Below are 12,502 nucleotides of genomic sequence, written 5' to 3' on the forward strand. Positions count from 1 at the left end.
CTCTCAGGAAAATCACTTAAGAAATTTGAAATCAATCCGATACGCAGAAAAAATGATGTCCGGTACATCATTGAACACCCAGTCCACAGAGAGAGAGAGAGACTGGGTAGATTGATAACTGGACCAGCAGGTTCATTCCAAGACGATAACAGCGGTGAACTGCAAGTACAACCTGGAAGTTAACAGCCGTTTGGCATTGCAAATTGCAATTCACATTTCAAAGAAGACGAATTCTGTGAGAAAAAAATTTAGGACACAACAAAATGTATCATGCATCACAAATGTGCACAAAAAATATTTATTTCTTTTAATGTTTCGATTTGATGATATAATTGATCTGAAATAATCAAATTACGAATAAATTTAGATTTTCAACATGTTCTGAACATCATTTTCAGTATATATAGTAAGCAATCGAGTTCAGTTAGGCCTACTTTCGACATTTCGTCTATAAAATGCACAGTTTTCATTTTCTACCCCAGGTCCTCTCAGATCATTGCTGCGCTGCGCTGCTGCAGTTTTACCCGTAGCTATCTGAGTGTCCCGCGATTAGACCCACAAAATGATGGGTAGGGACCTGCTAGGGGCGTTTATCTTCGCGTTATGTGTAAGTTTATGATATTTTTCGAGTATTTAACAATTGTCTTTGGGTTTTGAATCAAATATAAAGTTTTAATGAGCGCTCGACAATAAATAGAGATAGTGCCACGTCCATCCAATTGAAATTCAATGTCAATTGAAATTGAATATATTTATTGTCCCCAGTAAATAATTTCGACCGATTTACCAAAGAAAATGATTTCGAACCAATCTTCAGTGAAGTTAGATTAAAGGGTAAACAGTTAACTGCAGTTTAGTAATCATACTGCCGAACCTATCCTGAACCAGTCACTATGATTAATAATAATTAGTGTTGATACTAGTGCCACCACGCACAGACCAAAACCACTACTAATCAATGTCTATTTATTAATTGATGAGACCTGTTTTTCTGGGATATTTTGCTTACTTTTTGGGGTACATACCTCATTTATGTCTTAACAGAATGCCAAAAATCGCGGACAACAACTGAATATCCGATATATTTCCAGTTCTGTACCGATTAGATGGATTGGCAAAAAGACTCCTTAAGTCCAGTTGAATGAGAGAGAAAATCCTCCATTTTGTCAAATTTCTTGGATTTGAACATTGTTACCATGCCTACGCCACCCTGATTTAGTTGTTGAGACCCCACAAGAAAAATAACTTCATTTCGTAGGCATGGTGACAATGTAAAAATTCAAGAAATTTCACGTATAAAAAGTGTCCACCTTTATTTCTGGTTATTTTAGTTCTCTCATTTTCAGGTTTGGTTCGGACAGAGTCAAATACTGGGACTCGAAGATTGTCGAGGTTTAGGATTCTCAACGAATCTATTGCAGAGAAGCTCGTGCAATGAGTTGGATCAGTTCGGTTTGATGAAACTGAAGGGCGACTGCTTGAAATGTTGTCAAGAAGAGGAAGATAATACAAAACTGGTGAGTCCTTAACTTTTGCAGTTTGAATGATTGTTTTTCAGCAGAAAATAGACTTATTATTACAGCATAGTTTCCAAAGTACCGGAAAATCAGTAATAACTTGACAATTCTGAATGGTATCTGCCGTTTGGGAAATATTTTGCAATTTTCTAAATTTTCCTCTAGCCTAATCTGGAAGGACGATGTTTTGAAAATTCATTTTAAGCTGTTCACGCAGCATGGTTCTGCTTTGTGAATTATTTTCCCAAGGGCAGCTTTCTGAAGCGATTTTAGCCTACTTGAAAATCTCCTATATTAATCGTTCACCATTATAAATGTTGGCAGCCCTATAGTATGCTGGCATGTTCATTTTACGGAGGCCCCATCTCCATTTTGGTTGGAAAATAAAAAGATTGTCCCATGAAACTTGGGAATTTTGAATTAGTGTGACTGTGGGAACCAGGGTTCATCATGAACCCCCAGGTTTGAATCCTTGTTGATGGAAGAAGGGGTTCATTGGACCTTCGAATCCTGGTGACTGTGGAGTTCCTTCTTGGGTGACTGACTGGTGGTTCTTCTTAGGCCTCTCCCATCCGTCGGGAAAAAGTTTCTCATTCCTCCTATTGCGACTCGGGTCTCACAGAGTCACAAACCGTTACTGATTTTCGAAATACTGATTTGATTTGGTTGATGCATACAGAAATATATGTTACCGATGGTTCTTACTGTTGATTACTGATTAATTTGAACATTTTCTTTCATATTTCAATGAAATGTTACTGAAAAAAATTAAATTTGTTACTGATAGCACTTTTCAGAGGTTGGCAGCCCAGGTCTCAGTTTGCTGTTGTAGCTTGGTGAAACGTAAATATCTGAACACTCAGTAGTTATGTTTTTATATCATTGCAGACCCATCCATTCGCAACTTTAGAGGTGTGCGCATGAAAATTGGGAAGGTTTCCACAAGTCCAAGGTAAATAGTGGTTGTGGCAAACGAGGACTCGGCGATAATCTGCTAGAATCGCTATTGACACTGGGTTACCACGCTCCAATTTCATGCTAAATTCTAATCGACTTTTACCATTAGTAAATCAATTTTCAGAGAAATCTATGCCATACACTCGAGTGAGAAAGTGAATCTTGTATCTATCCGATGTTTCGTTCGATAATTTTTGGATTTGACTAAAAATCAAGTTCAAATTTCATTGAAATTGAATGGATTTTCACTGCGTATAACCCAGTGTCTTGTTGCGCCATCTGGTGGGTGCTGGTACCCCATTGAAGATCTATAGTAACTGTATCTGGGAAGAACCAGAAAGTCCGTTCATCATCAACGATGGTTCCTTATATCCAGTATTATGAAATTATTGAAATTAATACTTACTATTACCTGAAGTTGTTTAACTAGAAGCCGGAATGTAAAATAATCAAAATAATGAAATCTTAAATGATCAAATTTGGCGAAAGTAAAGAGCATGGTTCGTTGGTGCAAGTAGAGGGCAGTGGCCTGATTAGCTCGGTGGGATAAAGCTTCAATTTTGGTAAAGGGATCATTCATTTATTACGTACGCATAAAATTTGAAATTTCCAACCCTCCTCCCCTCTGTACGCATTTTTTCATATACATTAAGCATTACAGTACGCAATTGCACTGACCCCCCCCTCCCCTAATGCGTACGTAATAAATCAATGACCCCAAAGTGTCCTCTCTGTGCAGTGTTATCGTTGTATATATTTCTGTTAGTGTTGTTTGCAGCTTTTGTGAAGAGCGAACGGCCGAACCAATTCGCCGGTTTAACCGTTCGCTACGTACGCGGAGCCGATCCGCTCATCAAACTGATGAACGAGAACAACGACGTCGTGGAGACTTTGAGCATCGATAAATGGAACACGGACACCATCGAAGAATTCCTACGCGAACATCTGAGATAATTCTGCCTGACACAAAAAAAAAACGACATGACCTTCGGCTTCAAATATCTGTATTCTTTCAGGAGTTAGTGAGTCTTTAATCAGGGTTCTTCTTACATGTTTTGGAAACTGAGAATTTTCTTCCAGCCCCTAGAAGGTTGCCATCATTATGGTAATCATGATTTAGTTTGTTGAGGAATTGACTCTTTATCTGAAAGAATTTGGTTATTTAGAGCATTTTGGATATTTTGGCCATACTTTCTTTTACCACTATCCTAAGGCTTGAATTGATACACACTATTTCGATGTCGTCAATTTTGTAGAATCGTGTTCACAGACATCAGTTTTAGACTTCGTGTAGTTAGTTAATCAGTGACGTTTCATATCCGGTCGTTTTTCTTCCATATTTTTGATGGTTTTACCTCGAAACTGCGTGATCTCGCGGTGGGTAGAACTTGATGTATTCACGAATGGATTTAAAACTTTATTATTCGTCGCCGGTTTTCGTGAACTCTCGAGACGTTTTTAACTGTAGAAACTGTTTAGTTTTTCCTCTCACTCCGTTGACAATCTTCATCTTGTAAATATAAGTCATCGATCATGGAATCGCTGTCGTAATAAATTAAGTATTATAATAATGAATATTACGCGTGTTTGTTTATTGCGTCAGGCCCCTGTGGTTCAGATGGGACTAAGAGAACCTGACAATCAGGATAAGAAAACACGTAGACCGTTGAGAGGCGACGCACAAGGAGTCTCACACTCGCCATCTAGTGGCTATATGGTTGAACCGTTACAACACCGATTTTACCCAATAGATGGCGAGCATGATTTCAACACATCGATGAGGAAAAGAGCTAGTGGGAAGTTAGAACTGGTCAGTTCAGCGAAATTCCAATAGATGGCGACCATGATGTTTTCAAAACACCTAGGCAGAGACAATCAGAGCATTGAATAAAGCTACGTCTTCCTTCTAAGGGGTACAATGGTCTTTGATTGCAGGGTCTTATAAGGCGTCCTCAATTCAGGCATAATTGCTCTCTATACCCGGGGTCTTCCAAAACCAGACCAACGATAACGTAATTACAAATGTTACTAGAAAAACATTTTTTTATTTTCATCATTTTTACATATTAATAACACGCGGGTCAGTCCTCAAAAACTGGTCATACATACAAAATATCCAGCAGCACAATAAATAATCAGTTTCTATTCTTAGAACGCACCTTCTATCGAGCGTCAAAAATGATAATGACTAACAAATGAAAATAGATCAGCTAATCGAAAAAAAAAGAATAACTATATATGTACCCTATGCTATGGTTGAATGAATCCCTAATGTCATACTAATCGACCAGATCAACAAAATGCCATCCAGAGATGCCACAGATTTATTCAAGACTTCTTGACGAAGACCGCGCAATAACAAATACCTCACAGCAGTCTGGAGGCATTTATACAAACATATAACTTAATGCATTCATACCGGTACAGATTGCGTTCGAAGGATTTTTATGGTCTGTGAAACTGTGTCTAATTTCAAGAGAATCGTATACTAGGCCTATAGGGCTAGATAAAAATATTCTCTAAATAGCCGAAATGAACAGTAAAATATCTTACGGGTTTAAATATACATGTTAGTCAGATATGACTCGAGCTCGGTTTACTATATAATGCACATCCACAGGCAGAGACTAGACATGATTTGTCATTCATTTATAAATCAAACTTCGTTTTAGTTCATATGACGGGTGTAAGTTGAGAGCAGTTCATCAACGGTTTTGCTCGTAAAACAACAGCATACAGTAAACCTCGCCTTCCTTGGAGTTGTTCTTTATATTTTGATGTGCTGCACCATAGACAAGCGTTTGGACACATTTTTTTGGACCACCCATATTATATATTGTACCACGGTCACGTTGCGTATAATTTCCGCAAGATATTTGCTTACCAGGGTTTCAAAGAACTTATCATAATTACCGATATATCGGTGTCATCGAAAATCAGAAGGTTATTGGTGCACCTGTTAGACACTGACCCTATACAACCTCATCACTTTGGATGCACAAATATGGATGGTCCTTTTTATGAATTTTCACACAATTTAGTGGATTCTTTCTGTGGAGATATCGAAAGCGTGCTAGCTTATCAGAGTGTAACATTTACATAAATGCGTTTCTCGGAATCGTAGATTTTTCAAATTACCACGGACATGCACAGTTCAAAAATACAAAATAGTTTAATGACAATAAAAGTAGATTTGTTCAAATGTTACGGCTTTCAGGAACGGTGGGTGATCATTATCCTGTATTCAGTCAATCTTTTAGGACAGTTCTCATTAACAAATACATAATTATCTAATTACACAAGCCACACACACTGATGCATCCTCTCCTCGCCGAGATTCGAATCTGATGCATCCTCTCCTCGCCGAGATTCGAATCTGATGGCATTCTGCGACTAGGTATGAACCGCTGTCCTAGTAAACACCATCCTACCTAACGGATATTTGAATTTGATGCATGGAAACGTTGAATCACGGTGGGAGAATGAATGGGTCTACCAATGGAAGCATCTGTCTCGTGATCAGGTTCGAATTGCTTTGAGGGAGGATGGATCGGGCAGGGTTTCTTGAGGTCTTAAACCCTCAGAGGGTAGGTGGGTCTACTAAGGCAGGGTTTCAAACTGTAGCAGTCTTGCCACAACATCAAAAGTTTAAATCCCAGTCTACTATACAGTGGTCTATGCAAGTTTAGAATGCAAGCCCTGCTTGGATCACTCAAGTAAGTTTTAGACCTAGTCAGTTTCATTCTATAGCAGAGTCTCGCCATACCATCAGGTTCAAATCTCAGTAAAGGCAGATGATACCTAAGTAAATTACAGCTGACAAGTAGGCCTACCGGGATTTATCTTATTAGTCTTTCAATAATCTGTTATTCAATCATAAAATAAGTTAGCTCTTCCTATCATTTGCGGCATGGATTTGCATCTTCAACGTCAGTCGACAAATTGACTGATTGTTTGCCGACCGAACATACGCATCTCGTAGCTTCAAACAATACTCAATGTATTCTCGGTCATTCGTGTTAAAAATGCACTCGCTGGAACTTTAAGAAATAAAAGATCTCCGATTTCTGCTTCTTTCTAGACACTTGTATTTAGAAATTCCTCTTCACCTCGGTCGAATTTTTTCGTAATTGAACTGGAGTCCTTTCTCCATTAGAACGCCGTGTTTCGCCGTGAACGTTCGTCGTTTAATGAAATGAAAATGATCCTTCGCGAATTCATAGAATTCATTCTCCATTTTCCAGATATCCGACTCGCGAATTTTCGACAGCGCCGACGGCGACGGTGGCTGTTTGTTAAACGTTTTCCGCAAGTGCGATTTACGACCTGAAAAATTGGAAATCGAAATACCTACGATTACTACAAATATAATGAATAATTTAGATAATCCCACAATCATGAAGAAAACAACAAGGATATGGTGTCTTATCAATCGTGAAATATCGTATACATGTATGTAACCATCGAATATACATCAAACCCACTTAACCCAGATTTTGAATTGAAATTTATTTAGAAGACACAAAAAAACAGTACAGAATATAGAAATTTATAAATATAAATCAGTCATAAATGTACAAAAAATGTGTCAAGGATTCATCCGGATCAGTTTCATCTCAACTCTTCTCACTTATCAATCGCTTCAATCATCTCCCCACAATCAAACCCGCTTCAACTAGATACGTTTTCTGGGTTCTGATCTTATCAGAAATCATTTACTATACATAAATGTACGTAAAATATGATCGGGGTGTGGTATTTGGTATTTCTCGCACTCGAGATGGCTGCGTTTACGTACCCGTATTATAAAGCTCGGTTGCGCCCTTGAAAAACCGCGGCAGCGTCACTTCCAGCACGGCGACGAAATCGCCCAGCTCTTCCGTAATACCCACGACGAGGTAATTATTGACTAAATTATACTTGGCTTGATCCAACGCCCATCGATTGCCTGGTACCCTGCAGCAATACAAAGACGATAAACATTTCATTAAGTTCCGTGCGTATGCCCGCGGAAACACCGTGAATAAAAAGAACTAGTTGTTTATGCCATCAGTGTTTGTTAATGACGTTGATTTTGTCGAGTTGGCAGTACAAAAATATAGTTTTGAGCACCGCTGACAAAAAATGCTCGCCTCGTAAATCGTCTATGACATCCTCTAATAGCCTACTAGTGTTGAAATCTTTTAACGGCTATGTTCTCCTGAAGCCTCGGTAGATCAAATCACTAGTAGACAATTGGATGATGCCATCGAAAAAGAGCCGTCATCTTTTATGGAAGGGATAGGGTTCGATAGTGTCAGCAGTACTCAAAGAGGAAACTATAGTAACGTCTATACTTAACGTACCAACATTCGGCCGCGTGGCCACAGAAAAAAGGTATCTGCATCCACAGATTCTCCGGCTCACAATCTGTACCATCATTCATAACGCATTCATCAAACGTCTGAAAATAGTCATGAAAAGAAGATCTAAATCACGAGCATCACGACCACTTCCGAAGCGCTAAGAAACTGCTGAAAATCTGGGGCCAGTTCTATATAGACTGGTATTACCTTTAACCCGGAGGCTAATTGAATAGAAAATGAATTTAGTTAATCCCCTGGTTAACCCTTTCAGTGCTGACTAATTAATACCTTATAGTGCTGGAGAAAATTTGAAAATTCTAAAAAATTCCACCCTAGTGTGTTGAACAATGGGAATACCACTGTAGTGCGTCTACACCGCAGTGCGGTGTATCGTTAGTTACTAGTATTTCACTATGTTTGACACTTGCTGCCATTTTTCAATAGAGATAATTACAAATTACTAATTACATCAATACACCGCAGTGCGGTGTACTAGCAAAATCCATCACTGATTTATACACCGCACTGCGGTGTAGACGCACTGAAAGGGTTAAAGGTAATACCAGTCAAGAAAACTGGCCCCTGAAGATTTAAAATATTCGATGTATACAGTATAGGTATTATTTGGTCAGTCAAACATTCATACAATCCTGTGAGGCTAACACACTCCATTAACCTTCAGTAACACATACTGGTATTCTTCACTGTTTTGAGCACGATCACACGGAGACGATTTGGCCCTGGACCGGACCCGAGTCAAATTTTGTCCAGTGCTTCTTACCTCACAATCACTGGTTTATACCAGTAAGCGTTTTATGGAATTATTTTACCAGTGTAAAAATTTCAGGCCGTGTCAAAACAGCTATTAGGAACAGTTGGCTTCGGTATGGGCCAAACTTGTCGTGCATCAAAAATGCTCATGTGATGGCTGCTCTAGTCATCAGATTTATAGAGGGTTTCCTTTTTCCTGGGGACATGTTTGAAATTCCACAATGGTTTGTTTCACTGTCAACTAAGATCTCGTCAGGTATTTTCACAGGAGTATCACACTTTCCAATGAGAAATGGCAAAAAAATCAGATTGCCATAGATACATAAATTCCTCATTGCATCCAGTTACATGTGATTGGCCAGAATTGAAACAAATCAGGAGAAGAAAAACTTCTGAAATGTTCCATTCATGAACATCGGAAATTCTTAATTAAATGAATTAAAGATACAACAAATAGTCGACAAATTGACTTTATTTTAATTTTAGATGTCACAAAAAACCTCACTGAACTTATTTTCTTGAATTAAACAAATGACCACTAATCATTACTATCAAAAACACAAAATCGGCATCTTCACCAATTAATCTACCATGAAATGACTACTATGACAACACAACAAATCAGTTACATATAGTGAAAATATGTTGATTAAAGCGATGAAATTTGAACTGGATTTTAAGGCTACAGATTTAAAATATATTATCAAATGACGGTACCCCATTGAAACGTGGTAACCAAGTTACCACTAGCGACACCTGGTGGATCCCTGTAGAATCCTCGCTTGCCACAGTACCGGTCCCTCACTAACAGCATACGCCACGAAAGTAAACTATTCTAGTAACATCAAATCGATCATAACTAAAGCATTCCAATAGGCTCAGTACGACTACATCTCTCATTTCTGATACGACCTGTGCACTTTCTTGTACCACAACATTGTGAACTGGAGAAACATCTGCTTCCCATTGGTTTACAAGGCATCGACCTGCATTCATATCTTCCGGGAACGAATTCCCAACCTTGAGTCCTTCCTCCTGTCATCATACACCTCGCTTTGTAACCAGGACTATCTGCCGCGCAACATTCTTCATTAGATCTACAGGCCTGACCTTGTGGCGTACATTCCTTTTCCTTCTCCTTAGGTAAACAATACGTGTTGGGCATCGAGTCTAGAATTTTTCGGCACACCCTTTCTTTGCCCGGTTTTGAACAACACGTATCTGTTTGGCGGTTGCAGGGTTTTGCCCATTCTATGCATCCTGCGTCCTGACTCGCGTTGACATGCGCGAGCATGAACATCAGCAAACCACTAGTTATCATAAACAGATTCATTTTCTGAAATAATAAGGGCACGGTAAATAAATGTTCATACGATTGATTTACGTGCTACTAGACAAAATGCACAATTTCAAGTTTTTACTTACTAGTACGTTTCTTCCACCAACGTCACCGAGGAAATGTCCGAATAACGCGGATTAAGGGTTTTTAAACAGACGATTATAAATATGAATTTATATTGTTCACGGCAAAAATCACAAAGACATTCACCGATGCGATGCATGCGTTCCAGAACAGGAACCAACAGGTCAGCGATGGCTCATTGCCAACAAGTTAATAGGAATTGAATCGTTTTGCTATGAGCGCTATGATCTTAAATTGACCAGGGAAGTCACACTTCCCTGAATTGACCAATATTCAATGTATACAGCATAGGTATTATTCGGTCAGTCAAACATTCATACAATTCTGTGAGGCTAACACACTCCATTAACCTTCAGCCAATTCACCATAAGTCACGATTGATAAAACACTATATGTGTTGACGCGATGTAGAGAGAATCCCACAATGATAAGGAAAAAGGAGAATATAAATATAAATTGTAACTTAAAATCAGTAGTAAAGGGACAAACTAGGGGCACTTAAATTAAAACAATGGTGAATACAAGTTGAGACTAAGATTGATGGGTGACACATAACAAAGGGATCAAAGGAGAATTCAGGTTTTAAGTTTAACCAGTTCACAGAGGAATTTTGATATAAGTTTATTGTGGGGTGAAAAACCATTGTTAAAATTTACAACATCGTTCGAATTTTCAATTATTAGTGCAGATTCCAAAATATGTCTTTTAGTTTTATCGCTGCAAGGGTAAATCCATTCGGCATTAACGAAATCAAAATTGTGTGAGGTCTGAAATACATGACTAGCAACTCCGCTTTCAGGTTTAAAGTTTTTTACATCTAACTAGTGCTCGATTTTAAGTTACAATTTATATCTATACTCACTATTGTTTCTTATAATTACCCTTGGTTTGCTTCCCTTTAATCTATCTTAACGTGTAACTGTTTCAACGTTCATTTTCCTTTATGTATCATCTCTGATTACTTGAATTAGTCTCTTTGTCTCTGGATTGTATATATATATATATATATCTCATAATTTTTGTTATATCTCATTATTCCTGAAGATGACTATTAGGATATAGTCGAAACGTTGAATAAACTACTATCTCAAAGTTACATTTTCGGATTTTTTCCTTATCATTGTGGGATTCTCTCTACATTCACCATAAGATCCAGATAATACTGCATACTGGTATTCTTCACTGTTTTGAGCACGATCACACGGAGACGATTTGGCCCTGGACCGAACCCGAGTCAAATTTTGTCCAGTGCTTCTTACCTCACAATCACTGGTTTATACCAGTAAGCGTTTTATGGAATTATTTTACCAGTGTAAAAATTTCAGGCCGTGTCAAAACAGCTATTTGGAACAGTTGGCTTCGGTATGGGCCAAACTTGTCGTGCATCAAAAATGCTCATGTGATGGCTGCTCTAGTCATCAGATTTATAGAGGGTTTTCTTTTTCCTGGGGACATGTTTGAAATTCCACAACGGTTTGTTTCACTGTCAACTACGATCTCGTCAGGTATCTTCACAGGAAGATCACACTTTCCAATGAGAAAATGGCAAAAAAATCAGATTGCCATAGATACATAAATTCCTCATTGCATCCAGTTTCATGTGATTGGTCAGAATCGAAACAAGTCAGGAGAAGAAAAACTTCTGAATGTTCTGTTCATCGGAAATTCTTAATTAAATGAATTAAAAATACAACAAATAGTCGACAAATTGACTTTATTTTAATTTTAGATGTCACAAAAAACCTCACTGAACTTATTTTCTTGAATTAAACAACTGACCACTAATCATTACTATCAAAAACACAAAATCGACATCTTCACCAATTAATCTACCATGAAATGACTACTATGACAACACAACAAATGAGTTACATATAGCGAAAATATGTTGATTAAAGCGATGAAATTTGAACTGGATTTTAAGGCTACAGATTTAAAATATATTATCAAATGACGGTACCCCATCGAAACGTGGTAACCAAGTTACCACTAGCGACACCTGGTGGATCCCTGTAGAATCCTCACTTGCCACAGTACCGGTCCCTCACTAACAGCATACGCCACGAAAGTAAACTATTCTAGTAACATCAAATCGATCATAACTAAGGCATTCCAATAGGCTCAGTACGACTACATCTCATATTTCTGATAGGACCTGTGCAGCTTGTTGTACCACAACACTCGTAACTGTAGAAACATCTCCTTCCCATTGTTTTACAAGGCATCGACCTGCATTCAAATCTTCGTCCTATCATCGTACACCTCGCTTCGTAACCAGGACTATCTGCCGCGCAACAATCCTCATTCATGCTACAGGCCTCACGATTTGTTTTACACCTCTCCTTATGTAGACAAATCGTTGCGGGCATCGAGTCTCGAATTTGTCGGCACACCACTTCTTTGCCTGGTTTTGAACAACACGTATCTGTTCGGCGGTTGCAGGGTTCCGCCCATTCTATGCATCCTGCATCCCGACTCGCGTTGACATG

The 12,502-nt window shown here is 38.5% G+C and overlaps 2 protein-coding genes across 3 annotated transcripts in view; one reads left to right on the forward strand and one right to left on the reverse strand.

Annotated features, from left to right (window-relative positions):
• The first annotated feature begins 482 nt into the window (after nt 1-482).
• LOC141908243 (selenoprotein F-like) lies at nt 483-4,049 on the forward strand. The gene is made up of 4 exons (XM_074798183.1): nt 483-607; nt 1,347-1,517; nt 2,406-2,469; nt 3,253-4,049. The coding sequence occupies exons 1-4, from the start codon at nt 563-565 to the stop codon at nt 3,426-3,428; spliced, it is 456 nt and encodes a 151-aa protein (XP_074654284.1). The 5' UTR covers nt 483-562; the 3' UTR covers nt 3,429-4,049.
• A 483-nt stretch (nt 4,050-4,532) lies between these two features.
• Nucleotides 4,533-12,502, reverse strand: part of LOC141908878 (heparan sulfate 2-O-sulfotransferase 1-like) — a 77,811-nt gene continuing 69,841 nt past the window's right edge. For both annotated transcript variants that reach the window (XM_074799141.1, XM_074799140.1), the window contains exons 6-8: nt 7,820-7,917; nt 7,273-7,430; nt 4,533-6,800 (exon numbers count right to left, since the gene is read on the reverse strand). In XM_074799141.1, the coding sequence (XP_074655242.1) occupies nt 6,580-6,800; nt 7,273-7,430; nt 7,820-7,917 (477 nt within the window). In that variant the 3' untranslated portion in view covers nt 4,533-6,579. The remainder of the gene's footprint in view (nt 6,801-7,272; nt 7,431-7,819; nt 7,918-12,502) is intronic.

Source organism: Tubulanus polymorphus, chromosome 7, assembly GCF_964204645.1.
Source record: "Tubulanus polymorphus chromosome 7, tnTubPoly1.2, whole genome shotgun sequence".
NCBI classification, from domain to species: domain Eukaryota; kingdom Metazoa; phylum Nemertea; class Palaeonemertea; order Tubulaniformes; family Tubulanidae; genus Tubulanus; species Tubulanus polymorphus.